This window comes from Patella vulgata, chromosome 1 (assembly GCF_932274485.2).
Source record: "Patella vulgata chromosome 1, xgPatVulg1.2, whole genome shotgun sequence".
NCBI lineage: Eukaryota > Metazoa > Mollusca > Gastropoda > Patellidae > Patella > Patella vulgata.
Window position 1 is genome coordinate 20,836,916 of NC_065879.2, and position 24,295 is coordinate 20,861,210.

General features: G+C 35.8%; 1 protein-coding gene across 1 annotated transcript; it reads right to left on the minus strand.

The window, feature by feature from the left end:
* Positions 1–23,906, minus strand: LOC126816528 (uncharacterized). The gene is made up of 6 exons (XM_050543161.2): positions 23,594–23,906; positions 11,548–11,769; positions 10,519–10,734; positions 9,650–9,712; positions 947–1,162; positions 1–539 (listed from the first exon to the last, which is right to left on the minus strand). Exons 1-6 carry the CDS (start codon positions 23,904–23,906, stop codon positions 319–321), a joined length of 1,251 nt encoding a protein of 416 aa, XP_050399118.2. The 3' UTR covers positions 1–318.
* Positions 23,907–24,295: the final 389 nt, after the last annotated feature.

Sequence of the window (24,295 nt, forward strand, 5' to 3'; positions counted from 1 at the left end):
ACAGTCATGAATCAAATGATACAAGCAAACATGTTATAGAGTGCTAGATACAAACGAGTAACAATTAGCTTACGGAAGCCATTTAACGAAACCATGATACGCTGTTTAACAATTAGTCAGATTTTATATAAATAACGTGTATAATTGTGATTATAAAAATTAATTAATAAGAAACACCAAACACTGAGCATACGTAAATTAATATCTTAATTAATAAGAAATGTTAGTGCAATAATTAACATCAAACTGTATCAAAGTGGGTGTTTAAAAATGCTTCTCTCACTTTTTATATCAAATGTTCGTCTCACTTTCTGATGTCTATTCAATATTACCTGTTATTTCTACTTCACACAGTGTTAATATTTCTGTAGGTTTGGTAATTCTAACCCATCGTCCAATAGTCACCTCGTCACATTCTACGGTTCTAATAATACATCCGAATTCTCCTGGTATAAATTTACACAGTGTGGATGGAGTTGATGCGGATGGCAAGGATTGATAAACCAGAATACTGATGTTTGATAGACGACTGCCCACATCTGAAATTATTTAAATTCGATATAGTTACCCCTATAAGCATAAGGGCTCCTTTAAAACCGATAATAGGGTTTATCGTTGAATTAAGTGGCGTGGTTTCGATTCCCCGTGACAAGGAGTTGGGTTTTCTGTTCAACTTCGCAGGTTTTCTGCGTGTACTCCGGTTTCGTGTCACTCACTATACTAGATTACCTATAATTCTAGGATACCATCAAATATAATATAGTTTACTTGTTATAGTGAATATTAACTCTGTTAGCTATAATTAGACTGGTGATAGCATAGTAAATACTAACTCTGTTTACCGTCGACTTTGTTAGCTATAGTTAGACTGGTTATAGCATAGTAAATACTAACTCTGTTTACCATCAACTCTGTTAGCTATAGTTAGACTACAGTATATACTCACACTGTTTACCATCAACTCTGTTAGCTATAGTTAGACTGGTTATATTATAGATGGTCGAAAGATCCACCTGCCACCAGGGATTTAAGTCTCCGTCCGCTGAATGAGTACACGTATTGTACTTGACTGGTTTCAATCCGTCTGTTGCACGGTAAGAATAGTGGCCCGAGTGTGATGAACTTTCAGATGTTAGTTTTCCATACGCAATATTTGGTCCACCTATAGATTTAAAGAAACATACCTTAAATTAATAGGGTACGTTGGAATATTCAGGTGTATTCCAAAGTTGTTTTTGTAAATACCAAACGGAACTGAGAGATTTCTGGACTGATATTCCTGTTATAAATTTAACTGATACAATATTGTAGGTTGCAAGGGAATCCTTTATCACTCAAATCACATCCCGGTGGATTATAATTGACGTGATTAGATTTAAGACGGTAATCTGATTCATCAAAGGCAATATTTTTCAATTTAATAGATATTAATTAAACTTGAACGGTAGCCTTACAACCAGATGGTTAAGGCCTATCTCACAACCTGTCGTGCGTGTTTTGATACGCACGGGTCGTAGGGTTCGGTAACTCACAGAGCAGCCGCAAGGAACCGGGTTTATGTGCCGGAACAAAAGTCTCTACGGCTCACAGAGAACCGGGTGAACATTCTGTATATGCCAGTCTGCGATCTTCTATGGTGTCGAGCACACGCAAGTGATGCGTAAGTCTCACGCACATGTTTACTAAAATTTCCCCCGTAGACTGACCGTAGTACAGGGTGAGTTAGGCTTAACCAATAAGTACGTGTGAACAGAACATATATTAACATCTCTGTCATCTTCGTATATCAATTTATTTGACTGCAAACTGATTGGGCAATCATTTGAAATGCACAAACTTTAAATTCAGTCGACCCATTCTTGAACGTAAAATGAAATGTTGTTATTTCGTAATAAATTACACCCAAGTTTTAACAACATAGATTTGTGTCATGGAATTAAGCTTCTAAGTAGCTTCTATGACTATTATACAAACTTGATAAGTTATAGAAAAAGATGACAATCATACACTGAAAAAAACACCTTATGAGTAACACAAACCTGTGTTGAAACAACACAAAACTTGTGTTGAAACAACACAAAACTTGTGTTGATACTTGTGTGAAGATCTACACATCACTTGTGTTAAAATTTCTGAAGCTTGTGTTGAAATTACTTAAACTTGTGTTGAAATTACTTAAACTTGTGTTGAAATTACTTAAACTTGTGTTGAAATTTCAGAAACTTGTGTTTTTTCATACATACTTGTGTATATACACCAACAAAAACTTGTGTTCTATTTTACTAATTTATATTCAGTACAGCATCCTTTCCCATGCAGTCCCCTCATTTTATTCTGTTTAAACTGCAATGTTTGATAAATGACATAACAATAATTTTGTTAAATTAATATTTATTCATTAATGATATGAAAAATTAAATTAATATTTCAAACTCAATATTAAGCAGACACCTTGAAGGTTAATAAACAATGTTAATTCCAAAACTAATAAAATTGTGTTATACAATGAAAAAATACCCCACCTCCCTCCCTGCTTACCACCGTCCGATACGTTTTGGATTTTTATTTCATGTCCAAATCTTGAGCCATAACACTTTTCGACTGCAACTATCCATACAGCCATATACAGCTAACGGGAATTATCATTCTGAAAACCCATCAGCTTATCATGTCCATCTAATGAATGGATCCGGTTGGGTCTTTTTAAATAACAACGCCACTATTCCTTCTTTGTTTTGTTCAATAATCGCCTTTCTTGAAGATCATTTGAATTTAGTTCCGTCATTACTGCATACACTAAATCTCGCGGAACGTTCAATCTTAGTGTACCTTCTTGTGTAGGCACGATATCCTAACAAATGGAATAGGGTAGATTTATATCAATGTGATTTGGGGGAGGGGAGGGGAGGAGGTGAATTGCAAACAACCCACCTGACCATAAGAGAGAGAGAGAGGGAGAGAGAGAGAGAGAGATTTAACATCCACTTGACACATCCACTTTATTTCAATAATATTGCCTCGTGTCTATGGGTATTTAGCTGTGTGAGAGTAAACCGGAGGACATCGAAAAAACCCACAAGGTTGGACAGGCAACCGTATTCCTTGTCATGTAAGAAATCAAATACACGCCACTAGACGACCATGACAGATCTAATAATCTAACGCGCATCCGTCGAACCAACCCCCCCTTATTAAAACAACACGAACAAGACATTAAATGAATTAACACATACATGTAAATGTACCAATCCAATGTCGATCATCTGCCGCGTTGATCCCGTACGTTACTTCTAGCCTAAAGTTACGTGTAGTTAGAATCTTTATCCTGGATAGTCAAACATTGATCATGTCTATTAGTTAACAATGCATACCTAACATAAGTTCTTCAATTGTTTCTTTCAGCACATCGATACTTAACCATTCCGAGCAAGAATCAACGGAAATCAGAAAAGAGTAGCCTAAAAAAAAGTCTTGTTCGATCGACAGTTCAGCCTTTCTGATAAAATAGGGTTTTTAGCTCATCAACATTACAATGATTAGGCCAATCGTCTCGGGACAGTTGTAAAACTTTTGATAGAATTATGTCATTTCGGGTTTCTGCGGCGATAACCTTTGAAGTTAAAGGAACCTCTTTCAATGCAGAGTTTGTTACGAACAAAACTTCGTCATTATGACAGTTAAAATCACTTTTATCGTCTTGTAACGATATGCGTAATAAGTAATCCGTGCACAGATTATCTTTCGAAGAAACATATTTCACTTCATAACGGTATACACATAAAATCAGCAAGCAAATATTGCCTAATTTTGTGTACACCAAATACTATTGACAAGGCTTCTCTCTCAATCTGGGAGTAGTTTTTCTCTGCAGTGGAAAGGCTTCGTGGCGCGAACGATATGGGTTTAAGTTTACTATCTCCCTCTCGTTGCTGTAGAACAGACCCAATTCCAAACGACGAGGCATCACAGGAGAGTACTAACTCAGCATCAGGATCATAATGAGCAAGAATTATTTCATCAGACATCATAGATTTTATTTTTTGAAAAAAGAGTTCATGTTCATTATTCTAAGTGCATTTCTTATAAAGCTTTAATAGATCATAAAGTGGGGCAATATGATGTAAAATGTGTGGCTGAAACCAGGAATAGTAGTTCACCATGCCAACGAATGATCATAACTGTGATACATTAGAAGATGTTTTGCTTCTTTAATAACTTTCACTTTTATCTACTAACTACTTTCATTTCATATTATTTTTAATTTGAAAATAATTTTATTTTGATTTCCTTTTACTTTTCATTTTGATTTAACTTTGTTTCCAATTTCAATTTACTTTTCTTTCAGTTTAATTTTCATTTTCAGTTTGATTTTTATTTTAATTTAATTTCGTTTTTACTTTTAATCTAAATTTGAATTAATTTTCCTTTTATTTAATATAAGAAACCAATGATAGCGATAGGCCACCATACTCGTTGTAGTTGATTACCGATATACATGTAGGACAATGCATACACAACGTGAACTACTTGATTCGGCCAATACAAGTACATGTTTGGAGTGGTTTATAAATACTTTTCGTGGAATTATATCTACACATATACTAATAATTATAGGACATTGTTAAAAATAAATCTTAAAAAAAAATGAAAGTGTTACCAGTTTTACCTTATGGAGTTTTTGGCAAAATCTCAATAATTGGAAGAGCCAATTAACATCACTGACTGGATTTAGATAACATTGCAACTGACACAAAAGTGAAAAAGGTTATTATACATATCTAGTCCATGCCTGGGTTTATTTCTATTTTTGCCATTTCTATTATACCTTGAAAGAAGATGGCAGCCAATCAACCTGGGTACAATTTCAAGACCGGCTCTTACTTGTTGGCCCGTCGAGCGATTTCTAGTTATCTGAACAACGGCGTAGCGCCGAATAACTAATGTTAATTAAGAACGGTTTCAGAAAAATTAGACAGATTCATCAGATTACTGAATTACAGAACCGGTTTCATAACATACCACAATTTTTTCCTTGTCCGCTATTGTAAACACGCACTTCCGGGGAAATTGTTCGGGTGGTTTTTTTTTGGTTTTTTTTAGACAAAACGAAATACTTATATACATAGAAACAATATCGATGCTAAATTAAACAAACCTAAAATATCAATTAATGTATATTGTAACTTGGGTCAATATTTAGCTCTGCTACTCGGACCAACCCAAAGACCGCTGGGACCAATTAATCTATAATGTAAGACCACTTGGATCAGTATTTAGCTTTGCTTCTCGGACCAACCCAAAAGACCACACTGACCAATAAAACATAAATACAAACAATAAATATGTGTCTATTTATTTTATTATTAAATCAAATATGCTGTTGATGTTTATTACAGATTTAACGTCCAATACAATAAAAATGATATTATGGACAGGCTGATTTAATTAAATTATTTACACCTGAAAATATGTTTGAATGATATATATATATATATATATATCAGCGCTTGGACATACTCCAATCACATCAATTAAAAATAAATTGTTTTCCCATGATGTGCTTCATTATTTTTGATTAGATTGCAACACGGGTGAGTACATTTACATACGAATTAATCAATAAAGTACATAACACTGTATTACTTCTTTCTTTCTTTTTTTCTTTTTCTTTTTTTCTTACTTCAATGAAAACAGATGCATATTATAACGAACACATTTTATAATTATCAATTTATTAAGACAACACTTTATTATTGGTCCGAGTAGTCATATTAAAACAAACACACTTATTAATTGATCAAAATAACACTTTATTATACCCATACTTTTTTTCGACTCTGTGATGAAAAGGGGAGGGTATACACGGTGTATCAGATGAAAAGTGGCCGTGTATCAATTGAAAAGGGACATAAATAACAAAATCATGATTTACATATTTATTTGAACATCACCAACCCGTTTTGAACATGTTATGGTAAAAGAGTCATCATTTTCAACTTTCTTTGCACTTTTCGAATGTGTGCGACTCTCGGTCATATTCTAAACATTTTGTCTCGCATTTCTTTACATTTTGATATCGGTTTATGCTCATCCGCAGCACGTAATCCAAATATTTTACTATTATAAATTAATCTCTTGACATTTTCTACACTAAACACTTGAGAACTCGGCAATTCCAACTCGTCTTTATTTAATGGCTGTGCTTGTTTTCTGTGTATGCCAATACCTCGCGAATTTAATGATTTCATCTGCGCGTCTAATGTAATGTAGCACGGAAATTAGCAAAAGTACCTTGCTTATCATCAAAAAAGTTCAAATCAAATCTTTTGTACTGATCTCGCAAGTGTCACTATTCCTATGCATATATTCTTTAATGTACTAGCTGGATTTGGTGTACCTTTTGTCTATTGATTTCACAAACACATCTACACATCCAATAATCGAGAATATCAGCTGGTATGTCTGCCGATAGAATTGGAACCGGGGGAAAGCGTTCACTTGTAGTCACTCCATTGTTGTGTACGGAACTATTTCTTGAACACCCCTAAGAATCATAAATACTAATACACCAATTGGAATTTTTCGACTCACCTGCTTTGCATATGGCTTGAATTTCTTGTTCTAAATTACTTGTTCTGTGATAGATGGGGGGGGGGGGGTCTCGCGTTGATTGGGAGTTGGCAGAACTGATATTCTCGGTCTCCGGAATATACATCTGTGACATTATAAAGTCGGATTCTTGTCGAATACCCCGTTCATTTTCTGCCATCCACTACAATCGACGCAGCCTGAATTTTGTGAAAACAACCAGAAATGGCTATTGTACAAAATGATTGGATGACGTTTGCTTTGATCAACCAATCAATAGCCCTGTTATGAACATATTCCCTGGCCTGATTTAAACCGTGAAATGCACGTGTGATGTACTGACATCATTTACCCGAGTAGAAATAAGCGTTTGCGATGAGATGATTGAGGGGCTCTGAATGGGAAACTTTGATAAATTTGTGAAATGAAAAATGCTTTTGAAACTGGGAAAAATAGAAAAAAAATCTCTTTTTCTCGAAAAAGTATTTGGTATTAGTCAGTTATATACCTTGTTTTCTCGGTGTATGGGTTGATACACCGTCTCTTTTTTGAGTGGAGATCTCCTCGGCTTCGCCTCGGAGCCTCACTCAAAAAAATGACGGTGTATCAACCCATACACCTTGAAAACAAGGTATATAACTATTACTTATTGGTCCGAGTTGTTATGGATTCATATATATAAAATGTAAAAATGATACTAACACTACAATAAGAAATGAAAAACGTCGCCATGTTATGAACAGCATTCTTGAGAATCGTGCTGATACCCGTGAAATTCACAAGATTGTCAATAAAATCCTAAATAAAGACGGGCCAGAACAGGCTCTTCCAGTAAATCGAGACTCTGAAGTTTTGGCAAAGTTAATACTATACGACTCTCAGGACAGTAATACTTACTCTGGCGTGCAACTCTCAACATTTAGCACCGTATCTAATCTGGATATAAATAAGATCATCATCTTCAGCTTTGTGCACTCTAGGTGCCATTCCTACTCGGCTACCAAAACAGTGTATTGACGTGATGTCCCCAGCTATCACGGATAATATAAATACCTCTTTGGCTTCTGGCTGTATGCCGGATGTTCTGAAATAGGCGTTAGTGTTTCCCCTACTATTAAAGCCCAACTTTGATAAAGAATTACTAAAGAATCATAGAATGGTTTCTAATCCTTTTTTTCTTTCCTTTAAAAAATTATTGAGAAAGCTGTTGCATAATAATAACCTCAACGAAGTATTCCAATCTGCACATAGAAAGCAACACAGCACTGGAACCGCCTCATTACGTGCTCAAAATGACTTACTAAACGAAATAGATAAGAAACAAACACCAGTACTAGTCCTGCTTGGTCTAAGAGCTGCGGTTGACACGAAATACCACCAAATTATTTTTAAAAGATTGCTGAACAACTTTGGTGTAAGTGCACTAGCCCTTACATAGTTCCAGTCATACCTTGATAACCGCACACAGACAGTTGTTATCAAATGTTCCCCATCCAACTCAACGGCTGTAAAGTGTGACGTGCCACAGGGTTCCGTTCTCGGTCCTTTATTATTTACTACATACACGACATCTTTAGGAAGTGTCATTCGTAAACATGGCTTTAACTACCATCTGTACGACACTCAAATTTATATATCTTTTCAGCCTTGTTGTGAACCATCTAAGATATGCAAACTTTAGGCCTGTTTATCACATATTATAAACTCAAATTAATTAAAACTGAACGATGACAAAACAGAAATAATGAAAGTCGGCATCAGGCAGCAACTACTAAAATCTAAAACAGAAAACTATCAAATTGGCATTATCTCTATTACAGCAACAGGATCTGTAAATAAATCTTGGGAGTTTATTTTGACTCTAATCTGGACATAAATAAACAAATTTCTGCCATGTGTAAAAGTATTAATTTTCAGATTTATAATATTGGAAAAAAATAGATCTTCCATTGATAGTGACACGACTAAAATGTTGGTAAACAGTATGGTTGCATCAAGAGTCGATTACTAAAATTCACATTTGTATAATCTACATGAAAATAAAATTAAACGACTTCAGAAACTTCAAAATAAAGCAGACTTAACCAAATTAATATATGACATATGACATCAATTCTTAAAGATCTCCATTGGCTTCTAGTGCGTCAACGTAAAAAATTTAAAATACTGTCTATTACGTATTCTGCTCTAAATGACGATTCTTCACCACAATACCTTAGAATCCTCCTCAACACCAATAAACCACGCATAATATTTCGATCACAGTCAGACAACCTCTTAATTAAGCCTTTTTCAAAAACTAACCCCAGTCAGATCTTTCGCAGTCGGTGCTCCGAAGTTATGAAATTCAATATCAGACGAAACCAAAAGCGCAAATTCTATTAAAGGTTATAAAAGGGATCTCAAAATCAAATATACAACTGATTAAATATGGATCTAGCTGTGTTTGTGACAGACTTTTACCATGTGTACTAAATAACGTTTTCTGTTTTTTGTTTGTCTTTTTTTAAGGATTAATGTGTATTGATTTTTGTAAGTTTATATTAGCTGTACTTATGTAAAGCGCCCGAGAGCAGCTCGCTGGGTTGAATTGTCGGCACTATATAAATTAATTCTTCTTATTATTAATTTTCGAGGTTCGAATTTAGTCTTTTATTTCATTGCGTTGATTTTAAAAACACAAAATATTTGTTGACGGCACATTTTATATATCTAGGCATTAAAAAGAACACAAGTTTGTGTTAATGCAATGCAAAAGAACACAAGTTTGTGTAGAATAATTTTCACACAAGTACTTGTGTTGAGATCCAATACAAGATTTTTAAAATTTGATCAGATTTTGGACAACCCCGTGTAATGTCTGCGATTCTGCGTAAATAGGGTGTACAGATGAAATATATATCAACACATATCCTGGGTCCCTTAACGGGGGTTAAAGACCCCCGGGCAAAGCAGTGTTCCGGGGCCTTTAACACCACGAGCACAAATGGGCGAAGAAATCAATCATGTCAATTGTATTGGTACAATTGTCAGCAGGAGATATATATGGCTTTTGTCTTACCTGGTAATTGTCTACAAGAATAACTTCGGTGATCCACACAATCATACGGGTTTATGGCATTCACTGAAACAATAACATTAACAATAACTGAGAGTTTATAAATATAACTGAATCTTGCTTTAAGAGTTAATAAGTCGTGGTTTAATATTATATAGACATACATGATACGCTGTTTGAATATTATAAATAGTTTTAAACAATCTCATCTATTCAGTTATATTCCTTTGTTTTGTCAGGATTTTCATTGTTCTATTAAAACGGTTGTTTAACCATGTGTCACAATTTATTGATCTTTAACCCACAATTAAACATTGAAAGCCAAATTACAAGAACAAAATATCATTATATTTACGAAAGGTTTGTCTTCATACTCCTGTTGTAGTCTAGTGTTTGATACTGTCGTGTGTTACATTTAATGGGTATTATTCTAAATCTGCCTATTGCAGGTCTTTTATTAGGCCTTAAAGGGGAAGACGAGCTATTTTCAACAAGGTTTCCATCAATCTTAAATATATATTCATGAATAAGCCCAACTGTTTTTATAAGCGAAAAATTAATCTAGTCTGTGATCGATAATGACTCCGCTCCGAATGAAATATTTTTTACTGAAATTTACCTATTTTATGATGTATGGTTTAAATATTATAGCAAGGACTGTCAGCTTTTATCTACATCGTACATAATGCATGATTTATATTTCAAATGTTGTATTACATATCGCAGATGGCGAAAGTGCCTAAATGGAATGCAATCTCTATTTTTCCGTGTCTTGTTATAATTGATTTTTTTTAAAACTGACAAAACTGATTGTTTTTGCTTGCCGAATATTAGAAATGTGATATTAAATCTAAAGAAATAGAACTACTTACAAGCTTTTCCAAACACCTCCACTTCACAAAGAGTTAGAAATCGGGATTTTTGGATAGAAATTTTCAGGAATCTTCCAGACACCCCTCGATTGCATCTGATAATGTTTTTTCCTTTGTTGAATTTTGCAACCGAAGCGCAACAATTAGGAACTGCTGAGGGGTCGTTGTTTGGGTTAGTTGAAAATACCTCATAGTTGACATCATGGAGTCTTTCAGCTGTGATACACAGAATACAAATAAAAAAAGTTTTTAAAATCTTGGTAACTTAAAAGTTGAATGGATGAAATCTGAATTTCAGATTTGGACGTTTTACTGTAAATACATCTTGGGGTGTATGTTTTCACTCGGTGTTTAATCGATCAGAAGTGTAATCAATCAGATGCGTAATCGATCAGATGCGTAATCGATTATGTATAATCGATCACGCGTGTAATTGACCCCATTATGTATAATTGACCCGGTGTGTAATCGATCAGATGTGCAATAGACCCGGTGTGTAAGAGACTCCCGATATGTATCGATCAGATATCTTATATACAAGGTGGGTAATCGATCATATGTGTAATCCACAATGTCTGTAATAATCGCGGGGGGGGGATGGTTAGCACGTGCGTGCTGTATCATAATGTCTGTCATTGAGTCAACTGGCGTGGTTTCGATTCCCCGGTTGTACGTGACAAGGAGTCGGGTCGCCTGTACAACCTCGTGGGTTTTCTCCGGTTCCTCCCACTGCTAAAGACCCCTATGCGCAAGCGAATTTTTGAACTATGTGTTAGTCCCGAAATGACCTAGTTTGTGTCGAGTGGACATTAAACCCCATCTCTCTCTCTCTCTCTCTCTCTCTTCTATGCGGCTTCTTATACGTAACACGCCTGTCGATCTCTCTCACACACTCTCTTTGTCTTTCTCTCCCCCTCACTCTCTCTCTCTCCCTCTTATAATCAGGCGCTTAACAGATGATATGTGTAATCACTCGAGTATGTAATCGATTTGATGTATAGCTGATAGATAAGAAATTACATTACTCACGATAATCGTCAGCATTATAAACCACAATTACTCGGATGATATAAACATCTTCTAGATCTATAATAAACCATGGGTTAAAATCATCATCTTTCGTTTGGTAACAGATATTGCTTGAACCAAAATCTTGTGGTGTGATATCTCCGTCTACTGATTGATCACTGGAACGACCAGTAACAACAGAACTTGTGAATGTCGGTTTCTGATAGGCCAGGTTTATTCCGTCTACATTGTAATTTAAATAGAGATAAATTCAATGTTAATATTTGGAACGTAGAAACAAAGAAAACAAGATGACTATTCATCACCATCCCGCGCCCTTGAACTTGTTTGGAAGACATAAGGAAAAACAACTTCTTGGAATATCAATGGGACTAGTCAGAAGATTCATACTCTGATCATAGTAGCTCGGCAAGGCAAAGTCGCTACTCCCTGTAAGGTTTGCACAACAACCTTTGCCTACCTCAATCAGCTGCTGTATGTTAAACATTAAGCTTATACACCAGAAAATAAAATACTTTAATAGTTTGATGTTTGTATAAAGTTTTAACCAGCGGCTGCCAGGCAGGATACGCCCACATTATGCAAGAGATGGATAGAGAACAAGCTAAAAACAAACGCGGTTTTTTGTACAATCAGGGGCAAAAATCCAGAAAGTTATGGCCTGAAATGTGAAAATATCAAAAGGGATTGAGATCTTTGGTATATAAAGATATGTTTTAAGTTTAATCAAAATCGAATAAAAATTGTGACCTCTACACACTTTAACACAATTTGCGTACAAAGAGCGGCCATTTTGTCGGGCAGTTTCATTTCGATTTTCCCGAAATACGAATTCAACCTTCATTATGGTGGTATGGTGATGTATTTAAAAGGTTTTTAAAATCGGAAAAAAATGTGACCTCAGACAAAATTACGGTGTAACGGTGATATATTCAAACGTTTGTTTTAAATCGGATAATAATTGTGACCTCTAGAGGGGCCACAAGCTAAAAACGCGATTTTTCGTACAATCAGGGGCCATAATTCAGGAAGTTACAATTCGATATGTACAAAAATAGAAAGGAACCAAGATAAACATGCTTTCAAGTTTCATTAAAATCAGATGAAAATTTTGACCTCCAGATGGTCCACAACCCTGATACACAATATTTTGAACGTGGGGCGGCCATTTTGTCCGTCAGTTTCTGTCCGATTTGTACGAAATTCGAACTCAACCATCGACAGGAACCGAGATCTATGGGTTAAAAACATGCATTTCAAGTTTCATGGAAATCAGATGAAAATTATAATCTTTAAGTGGCATTTAGCGATCGGAAACACATTAACAGAACACAGTTTTTATGGCATACAATCACTAGTTTTATTCTAAAAGCACGACGTTTCGACAAGTATCGAAAAAGATACTTGATAACGATAAGAGGATACTTGTCGAAACGTCGTGCTTTTAGAATAAAACTAGTGATTGTATCCCATAAAAAATGTGTTCTGTCAGATGAAAATTGTGACCTCCAGAGGGTCCACAAGCTAAAAACGTGATTTTGCGTACAATCAGGGGCCATACTCCATGAAGTTACGGTCCGATACATGCCAATATCGAAAGGAACCGAGATCTTACGGTGATAAATCTATATTTCAGGTTTCATTGAAATCGGATTAAAATTGTGACCTGTAGAGTGTTCACAAACAATTGTGGATGAAAATGTGGGCGTATAAAAAGATTTCTTTGAACAGATAATGAAATATGGTCTAGAAATGAAATGGGGACAGAAGGAGGGTCATCAAAAATAAAATAATAGGTTGATGAATGTGAAAGTGTTATAAATGTATCTTGAACAGTTTCTGAGATATGCTCTAGAAAAATAATTATATACCAAAAAATAATTCAAATGTGTAGTAAAAATCATTCAACAGAGAGAGAGAGAAATGGGGTTTAACGTCCACACGACACAAACTAGGTCATTTCGAGACTAACATATGGTTCAATCTTATTTCAACAATTCGCTTGCGCGTAGGGTTCTTTAGCAGTGGGAGGAAACCGGAGGACCCGGAGAAAACCCACGAGGTTGGACAGGCGACCCTACTCCTTGTCACGTACAACCGGGGAATCGAAACCACACCAGTTGACTCAATGACAGACTTTATGGTACAGCGCGCACTTGCTAACCATTCAGCCATCCAACCCCCCTCCATGACAACGCAAAAATTATTAAGTCCGAAAAATTTCTAATTTGCAAAAGGCAACCCTACTGTAATAGGATGATGTGTGTTCAAAGTGTCAAAAAGATATTTTGAACGATTTATGAGAAATGCTCCGGAAACAAAAATTGTGCATAAAAACTAAGTCAAATTTGCTTCCATGGAAACACAAAAATAATTATATCCAAGAAATTCCAAATTAGCAAAAGGCACAACTAATATAATAGGTTAATGTTTGCAGAAAGTTTCATGAGGATTTCTTGAATTGTTTATTTGTTTCCAAGGAAACACGAAAAATAGAAATCCCAGAAAATCCTAAATAGCAAAACGCACAACTATCACAGACTGGTGTTTGTACAAGTGGCAAGAAGATTATCTTGAACGATTTATGAGGTATGCTCCGGAAAATATATTTTCCTGAGGTTGAGAGAACAGAATTAGGAGGGAAATAGTTTCTCTCCATATGCGTAGTAATATATGGGGTATGTTAGAGTGGTTCATGTACAGAACGAAAAAATCCAATAAACGAGCTATATTTGGGGCTTATTTTAACAAATATGATAAGACTCACCATTAAAATCATCATTCATTAACAATTAAACTACTGCTAAGTTGGATATTTGTGTGATTTAACCATTTGAATGGGATTTTCTAATATGTGGAAAAGTTGATCCCCCAAGTAGCGTTACAGCCAATCTGATTAAAATACAGATCTATATTTCGTTTCGTTTTTTTATACTTTCGATGGTCTACATTACATGGAGATCTGACACATCAAAGTTTCAAATTTTTCTCTAAAAAACGAATTCTTACTTTCCGCAGTCGGAATTCTTTTTTTTTTTACGTACGTACAATTAACGATTGAATTTAACATTTGTATGCGTGCGCAGACCTTAGTTTATGATAATCCTATTTTGTTTCAAATAATTATCACAAATATAAAAATCATACACATCAAAAACAGAGCACACGACATACGCAAAGAAAAGCCTCAAGCAATTTCAAATAGGTTCGGCAGCAGTGGTCCAAATGTCTAGCATTGCATCCGGAATTCTGTATAAGAATCTACTTAGAAGTCAAAAATGCGACTCCTACACATTGCGCTCTAAACTGTGTTATAAATTATAGAATAAACCGTAAATCAATTGAACCCATTTCAAGGTGGAACTGCATGCATTTTGATATGGTCGGGCTATTTGAGGTGCCAGATAATCCAAAAATAGAAGTCGATACGTGACAATGCGTCTCGAAAAATTCTTTGATCTGTTATATGACTGAAAAATTCTGTTATTAAAAACAACCGGCATGACAATGACTACATAATAAGTTGGAAGTTCTACAATAGGGATCTTTTAGTGAAATGTTAGAGAAATTTAAGTTTAAATATATCCTTTGTGTTTGAATTACCACTTATGGTTGGTTGTGTCGTATTATGTATCAGTCTGGGAATTTCTGATTTATAGCTATTGTTCTTGAAAGTAAGACGCACAATTTACGCATCGTGTCGCGTTTTCATATTTTTAAAGCGATAATTTCATATTTTCTAAGAAAGTCAAAACATAATTATTTCTATGTCTTTTGCTCAATAGGTTGTCAACTCACTATTATACGATCATAGGTATTATTCTCCCACTTAAAAATCCTTTGACCCCGGAAATAATAACACAATTACCTCCATTGTTTTTCTTTTCCCCCATGGAATAGCTATCTTCAAACGTTTGAATTTGAAGTTTAAAATGATATTTTTGCCAATTTCTCAACTGGCAATAGTGAATTATAGGATTAATAGGATTATTGTTTGACAAGGTAGGACTGTTTATAGATACCATCTATTTTAAGGCTTTATTTTAATAAATTTTAAAAATATAACTTAAAAATATGAAATTACAACTTTAATAAATATGAAACAGTCAATGCGCGACTTTTTAGTTATATTTCAGTTCTAGAAAAATGAGTTGTTGCTGGATTTATAATAACTGAAACGTTTTGTAACCACCGTGTTAGAAATTGCAAATGCAGTTTTTACCCGCGAAAGCATGAGGATACTAAACACGAATAATGACAGCCATAATGGCACATCCTCTTATTAAATTTGACACAAAACCGGAGGCCACATTCGCAGCGCCCTAAAATGATTAGAATCCGAGTCTTGTGACCAGTACCCGTAATTTTATTTTAATCATACACGTCTGGTTAATCGAGACTAGGGAAAATAATTTCGTTCAATTAATTTCCAGTCTCATTTTTTTTCTGCGTATTTAGAGCTAGCAACAATGTATCTTCTAAACGAACTCGAGCACCAACTAACAACAGAGTTTTACGGTTAAATAAAAGTAACTGTCACAGTCTTGCAGTTTCGGTATGTTGCCGCGAGAGTGGATTTAAAAGATAGAAAAAGGGCGAAACTACATGAATTGACTCTGAACCGAGAACCGTTACAATATATACGTCATTGGTTACAATCAACTAACTTAGAAATTAAATCACCGAGTTTTAGCCAAAATTTTCATCTAGTTCGTAACTACTTATTTTTAAAGGTCCAACGAGTAAAGAATAATTTTTTATATGGCTTCATTGATAAATAAGTGAATGAATAATTGTCACGTGAATGTCTATTTTTGGCGACTGTTTGCTGCCTACAATGTACGAGCGAGCCCGTGAGAGCACTTTTCTCATAAACGAAGGTTTGATCTGCGTGACAACATGCTGTCAATACAGGTCAGTTTATATAGTACAGATAATGGAGGCTGTGGGCCACTCTATACAGACGTTTTTGCAACTGAACACTGATTTGTTGTCACTACGTGTATGTTTCCACGGATAGGTTGTTTATCTACGATATCATAATGAATCAACACGAAAACAATCAGTCTGCTGTATCTCTAGCTTCCAACCTCGTGGGTTTTCTCCGGGTCCTCCGGTTTCCTCCCACTGCTAAAGACCCCTACGCGCAAGCGAATTATTGAAATAAAATTAAAAACCATATGTTAGTCCCGAAATGACCTAGTTTGTGTCGAGTGGACGTTAAACCCCATTTCTCTCTCTCTCTCTCTGTATCTCTAGCTGATATTTTAAATCAAGTGAAATATCAAAGAATCGAGCTATCTACTTTGGATTTAAGTTTTGACGACACGATCATTTGTCTATTTTTCTTGAGAAAAGTAAGGCTGATATTTATAGAGATGGTGCATGGGTTGTAATAGCACGAACGGGCAACAAAATATGACCTGTTAAGAATTTAGAGCGCTATTTGAATTGGGCTGGGATAAATAAAGATGAAGACATGTATTTATTTCAGGCTTTGTGTAGGTGTTCAACGGTTTATTGTATTAAAGGACAATATTGGTGTCAGTCATTATCACATATGTCATAGAACTAAATAAACACGTTCCAAATATAATTTTAACATAGAGATCATTGATACGATAGCTGAGTAATACAGGTTTCCTGAATCGGGAGTGACGAACGCCAAAGGAAGACACGAGGCATCCCTCTATATAACTGACTGAAGTGATGTGTGATAACAGATACATGGGCGAATTTCTGCTCATTAATAATTATTCCTTCCACGATCAAAAGTTGTTGTGTGAGACTGTGAGAGGATATCTGACAATTCATAAAAAGAATTGACTGCCACTAGATAAGAGAACACGAAAGAAAAACAGAAAATGTCCGTGCATTACCATGTTTTTATATGGTATAGAATGAATGTAAACAAGGGAATGTACGGACTATTTCTATTTTTGTCGTGTTCTCTTATCTAATGACATTCAATTACTTTATTGAATTGTCAGGTATCCTCTTACAGTCCCGTATAACAACTTTTGGTCTTCGAAGGAATTATTAGTGAGCAGAAATGCGGCCGTGTATCTGTTATCACTCGTCACATCAGTCAGTTATATAGAGGCATGACTCGTGTTTTCCTTTGGCGTTCGTCACTTCCGATTCAGGAAACCTGTATTACTCAGCTATCGTAGCAATGATCTCTGTGTTATAATTATATTTGGAATGTGTTTAACCAGGTTTATCACATATTTGATGATGACTGGCACCAGTATTGTCCTTTAAGAGTATTAATAGTGCACTTAGTTATACTATATTATTAGAATTGTGTAAAGAAGCGTTTCAGGGGGTAATAGATTGTTCAAAATATGGGTTACATAGTTTGCGTGGGGGAGGCGCGGCAGCATGTGCAAATAGGGGTATTCCTGATCGTTTGTTCAAACGTCATGGGCGATGGAAATCTGAAATGCTAAAGATTCTCATGTCAAGGACGATTTGAAACAGCGTTTAAGCTTGTCTTTGAGTTTGGGTTTATAAGGTGAATTTGTAATTTAAATTGTGATTTATGATACTAGGTCTTTCTTTGACATTAGGCGGTTCGACACTGCATACCACTAGACGTGTTATGGGTTTTGATATGCAGCAGGGGAGGAAGAGAAATATCTTTTCCTGCGGTTGAGGGAACGGAATTAGGAGGGATTTAATTTCTCTCCATATGAGTAGTAATATATGGGGTATGAAGTACTATTTGTCAGTAAATAGTCTTAGGGATTCATTCAGGCGGAAGTCGCCAGATTCAACAAACGTTTTTTACAACTGAGTAATCTGATTCTTGTATGTTGTGAGATAGAATATATAATTATTGTAATATTTCTGATATTTTATTTATCAATTTGTAATGGAATTGCAATTTTATATTGTTAAATATTTAACTATACACGTCCGCGTATAGCTCCGGAGACAGTTATTGCTTGAAGGCGGACACAGATTTCCTATTTTTCCCCAATGGGTATTTTTAGGGTTTTTTTCTGGTTGGCGGGGCTGTCGGTGATGGAGGAAGGTTGTAAGACATAGAGTCATGTCTGAGTAATGGTGTAAGATATAGAGTAATGGTTGTAGATTATAATAACGTTTGTATATAAGGAACGGTGTAGGACATCGATTTATGTCTGAGTAGTGGTGTAAGATAGTAATGATTGTAAATTATAATATTGTTTGTATATGATGTCTATAGCTGATATATAATTAAAGGCGGTTGGAAATGAAATGAAATGAAATGGGGTTTAACGTCCTAACCTGGGCTAATGAAGACCTGCATACGCCATACAGTGTGCTATGAGGGAAATTTCGCCCGGGCAGCGGCACTATCGCCTACTCTTATATCGAATTCCAACTGCCAAGGGATCTTTTACGTGCATTCCAATGTATACACGGGACCTCGGTTCTTCGCATAGGCGGCTCGACACTGCATACCACTAGATGTGTTATGGATTTTGATATTGTGCAGGGGAGGAAGAGAACAAAATTATACACCAAAAACTAAGTCAAATTTGTTTGCATGGAAACACAAAAATATAAATCCCAGAAATTCCTAAATAGCAAAAGACACAACTATTGTAATAGGTTGATGTTTGTACAAAGTTTCAGAAAGATATCTTGAACGGTTTATGCTCCGGAAACAAAATTGTACACCAAAAACTAAGTCAAATGTGTTTCCATGGAAACACAAAAAATATAAATTCCAGAAATTCCTAAATAGCAAAAAGCACAACTACTGTAATGGGTTGATGCCTGTACAAAGTTTCAAAAATATATCTTGAACGGTTTATAAGCTATGCTCCGAAAACAAAATTATACACCAAAAACTAAGTCAAATTTGTTTCCATGGAAACAAAAAATATAAATCCCAGAAATTCCGAAATAGCAAAAGGTACAACTACTGTAATAGGTTGATGTGTGTACAAAGTTTCAGAAAGATATCTTGAACGGTTTATGAGATATGCTCCGGAAAAAAAATTGTACACCAAAAACTAAGTCAAATTTGTTTCCAAGGAAACACAACAAATATAAATCTCAGAAATTCCTACATAGCAAAAGGCACAACTAATGTAATAGGTTGATGTGTGTACAAAGTTTCAGAAAGATATCTTGAACGCTTTATGAGATATGCTCCGGAAACGAAATCGGAACGGATTGACGGAAGGACGGACGGACGGGCTCCATTTCAACATCCCTCCCTAACTTCGTTCCGCGCGGGATAATAAAACATATGAACTAAAATACGAAAGATTTACAAATTTCAACAAAGTGAATACTATTGTAGCCTAGGCATTTTAGTTCTATGGCACATGGTAAATCGATTTGACGTCTATGTGAGCCATGCCATACCATACTTGGTTAAAGATACCTTATGGGAGATTAGATAAAGAGCTGGTAGTTATCACTATAATAGTTAAAAACTATAGGCCCTAGATAATATAAAAAATATTTGCTAAAAATTTCAGTCAAACTGCTCCGCCCTGAACTGCGTATTTAGCGATTGAATTTTGGGCCTAGCCTTGATCATCATTACTAAAGTTGGTACGATAACAAACATAGTCTCGATTATCCAGTTTGTTGATTTAATCAGAAGCAGCAGACCGGGTTCTAATCCAATAGATATCTCAAGCTAGCGATGCCATCAAGAGTTGATTACGTTCTGGATAAGTTAATTATTGTCTAATTAATAATTTAGATAACATTTCAGGCCTAAAGAAAGACCTGCAATTGGCAGATTTAGCTCGTGCATAATGCGATTATGCAGATTAAGTACTAAAAATCTGAACATGAACATAGTTAGCTGCAATCAAGAACTAAACGACCTTTGCGTAAAGAAAAACAAGCATCAAAAGGGACGGGTAAGGGTACCTGTCAAGTTCAATTCGATTCTGTCCCCTAATGAGGGGCGGGGTAGGGGGTAGAATTGAAAGTAGACTGACAACCCCAAGAACCAGAAGACGATCAAGATACCCTTTAAGTCAGGCCAAGAAAGTTATTGGTGACTGTTTAAATATCGATTGAGTTCATGCGTATTGAACTTGAGTATGCTAACCGGCAAAAACGTTTCCATTGCCCGTGTTACAATTTTCCAAAATTCATTTAGATACATAAATACAACTAAGACAAATTAATTGATTCTGAATATAATGGAAACATTAATCCCACTGTGAAATTTATTCTTGAAGTTATCCGTGGAAAACAGGGTCTTTTGAGCTTGGATGGGACCCTTACATCATCAATGAAAAACGGACATATTATGTACGTACATTGGGTGCGATTGGTTTTTAGTATCGCTGGATTTGATTAGAACAAGGGAGGAGCGGCAACAAAAGAGAGCCCAATGTTTTCATTAGGGTGGGTATTTCTTTGAGTATTTAAGGTAACTCTAAATTCGAGGGCACATTTTCGGAAGGGGGGACACATAACCACCCCCCGCTCTCTACCCTGGTAGGAAATCTCATCGGATTCGAGCGTTGTCAACCATTTCCAGTTTCTTTTTTGCATTTATGAGGACAGGGTAGGGGATTGAACAATGTCAATGCTAGATGTATTAGCTGTTCAAGTAATTATATGAGTACCATCTAAATACGGACACCAGCGTTAATGTTGATTTGTTACATAAAACTAGATTAATGTCCAGTCGTAATTTATCCTGTATTAGCATGTCCAGAAATATGTCCTGCGAATTCTACTGTTTACTGTTGTAACAGAGGTCACCGACTAGCTTTGTTGTAATGGAACGTCTGCTAGTCTTTCTTACAGACCATGTAAAAGACAGCGGTCCACAAAAATGAACTTTGGCACCACGGACCGTCTAGACCTTGATACAGGCTCCTCCACTTCAATAGCGTTACAACATTGTGCAATAGTGAAAGTTGCGACATTCCACATGGTATTTTTCACCGAGCTCGAAATCACAACCATGATTACTCAGCTTAGCCGCCTCATTAAAGTCGCCAATACCCGTTATTTTCGGAATAACGTTTTGCTGTTCATTGTCAAATGGTTCACTGCATATTTGACAAATAGTTGATACTCTGTCCATCTGTGTCTCAACTTTTGAATCATTTTGTGTAATAAATTCGCCACGTGCTTCAATAGACATACCCCTACGCCGCTACCGCAGTCGGCTGGAGGACCTGTGACAAAGTACTCTACAACTTTCATCAAATTGAGCACTCATTTAGGTGCTTAGAACTTTATGACCTCTGCTGGTTTTTGATAATATATGATATTGACGTTTCAACTCTGTATAAACTTCTGTTAAGGCACGAACTGACTATGATCTAATTAAACATGTAATTAATTCAATATATCATTTACATGATCTGTGTGCAACACTCGGCAGGACATCAAAGGGAATGTACTAGTGGTCAGTGTTAATGACTTCAAAGGAAATAAGCAGTGTAATCACAGATACCATAATTTGATAAATAAACAACATATATGATGATCACTCTTAACCATTTTCCCTAATTGTCGTACGCTATAATAAGCAGGAGCTTGCTGACAGTTAGGCTTGTCTACGATATTAGTGGACGTAAAACTTCTAGAAACGAACGAACGTGACAGGCAGACGACCCAAGACAACTAGAGACGAGCGGAGACGGAGAGACCGGTGTATTGACTCACACGAGTTCAGCCGCTGCCTTTGCCGAGGGGCAAAATGGTGGATTTAATATAGTTATATGTGTTCCTGTCGTAGTTTAGTTCCTGTATAGTTTAAGTTCCTGTTATTTTGTATGTAGATGCGTTATATACCTGATGTAAATAACTCATATATTTACTAAACTGATCTCTGTTATCACTAAGATAGTGTTACAGACACTCGAAATTCAATTTAGTTTATGAATACCATTGTATTGGGTCTAAGGTGGGAGTATCATTAATCTCCAATCCGTAATCGGAAATATAAATCCCTAATATAATTGGAATTTCTCTTATATTGACACAGTGAAATCATTTAATCACTAAAATATATACAAAAATGTAAATTTCGAATTTTCTCGCCAAACTGACCCCAATGTTGACACAGCGGTAACAATTATCACAAAAATTTGTATGGAAATGTGGGGGATTGGATGGCCGAATGGTTAGCACGTGCGTGCTGTATCATAAGGGCTATCATTGAGTCAACTGGCGTGGTTTCGAATCCCCGGTTGTACGTGACAAGGAGTAGGGTCGCCTGTCCAACCTCGTGGGTTTTCTCCGGGTCCTCCGGTTTCCCCCCACTGCTAAAGACCCCTACGCGCAAGCGAATTATTGAAATAAAATTAAACCATATGTTACTCCCGAAATGACCTAGTTTGTGTCGAGTGGACGTTAAACCACATTTCTCTCTCTCTCTCTCTAGTATGGAAATGGATTCAGTTACCTCAAACTCGATCATTTTATGATAAAATCTGTCATTCATCAGTCAACTAGCATAGTTTCGATTCCCCGATTTTACGTGGCAATGAGTAGTGTCTCCTGCCCAACCCCGTGGGTTTCCCCTTGGTCCTCCGATTTCCTTCCACTGCTAAAGACCCCTACCCGCAAGCGAATTATTGAAATGAAATTGAACCATACGATAGTCCCGAAATGACCTAGTTTGTGCCGAGTGGACGTTAACACCCCACCCTGGACCTCTTTATTTGATGAGAACCTAATTGGTGGTCATGTTTCACATTCGACTGAATCCGAGCAAAGACATTATCTAGCGCTAGAATTTTTTTCTTTTATTTTCTTAATTAAATAAATGTTCAATAATTAATTTGAGTACATATTATTTTGGATTAAGCAGTGCGAAATTTGATATTTGTCGGTATATTCCAATCACGCGTCGTTACTTTGAAAGATAAAAAAATAATTGCAATGTATTTCGAAAGTTTCAATATGCGTTAGTTTGCCTGCCAGTGACTTGCAGGCCTAGTGCCAAGTGGATGACAGCTTACTTGGTGTAGATTGCACTGATAGAAAGTTGGATTAACCTTAGTATCATAGTCAAAATTTCGGTATCATATTTAAAATAAATGTATTCAATTCTCACCTGGTTTAAGAGTAAAACTCCTAACACCTACGTCAACGGTCCAGTTTTCAGTTTCATTTATATTCAGATCATAAAGACGACACTCGTTTCTATTGATGTTGAATGTAAACGAAACGCACCAAGTTTTATTTTTACAGTCTAGACCACATGCTGCTGCTATTGTTTTCTGAACAGTCAATATAGGTGATTCCACTGTTTCATTGGTTTTAATTAAACTAAATTTTAACTCATAATTACCACTCACTGTACTCGATGAAGTAACTGTCCAATAATTGGTTACTATTAAACATATTGTAATAACGTAGAGCATCATATGTCATACAGCTAACCAGTTCTATAACCGAGTACTAGATGTTTATAACCAGTAGCTGAGATTTATACCGAATTGAGAATGTCATATCCTACGTCTGAACTTAACTGTGGAAAGTTACTGAAATAATGCCTTCTCCCACAAGCTAGCATTGAATGTCACAGCGCAATCTTGATTCTGATTCTACGCGCGCATCTGTGAATAAATGGGATTCGTTGTTTGAAGTACATCTACTATATTGATTTCTCAAATACTTCTATAGACAAATGAATGGTTAACTTCGCAAACGACTCCTTGAAATAATTTTCTAAATGCAAGTAAATGTTATTGTCGGATGACTGCGATTACAATTTAGTACCCATCGCAACATTTGTTAAAAGGTTAAAAAAATC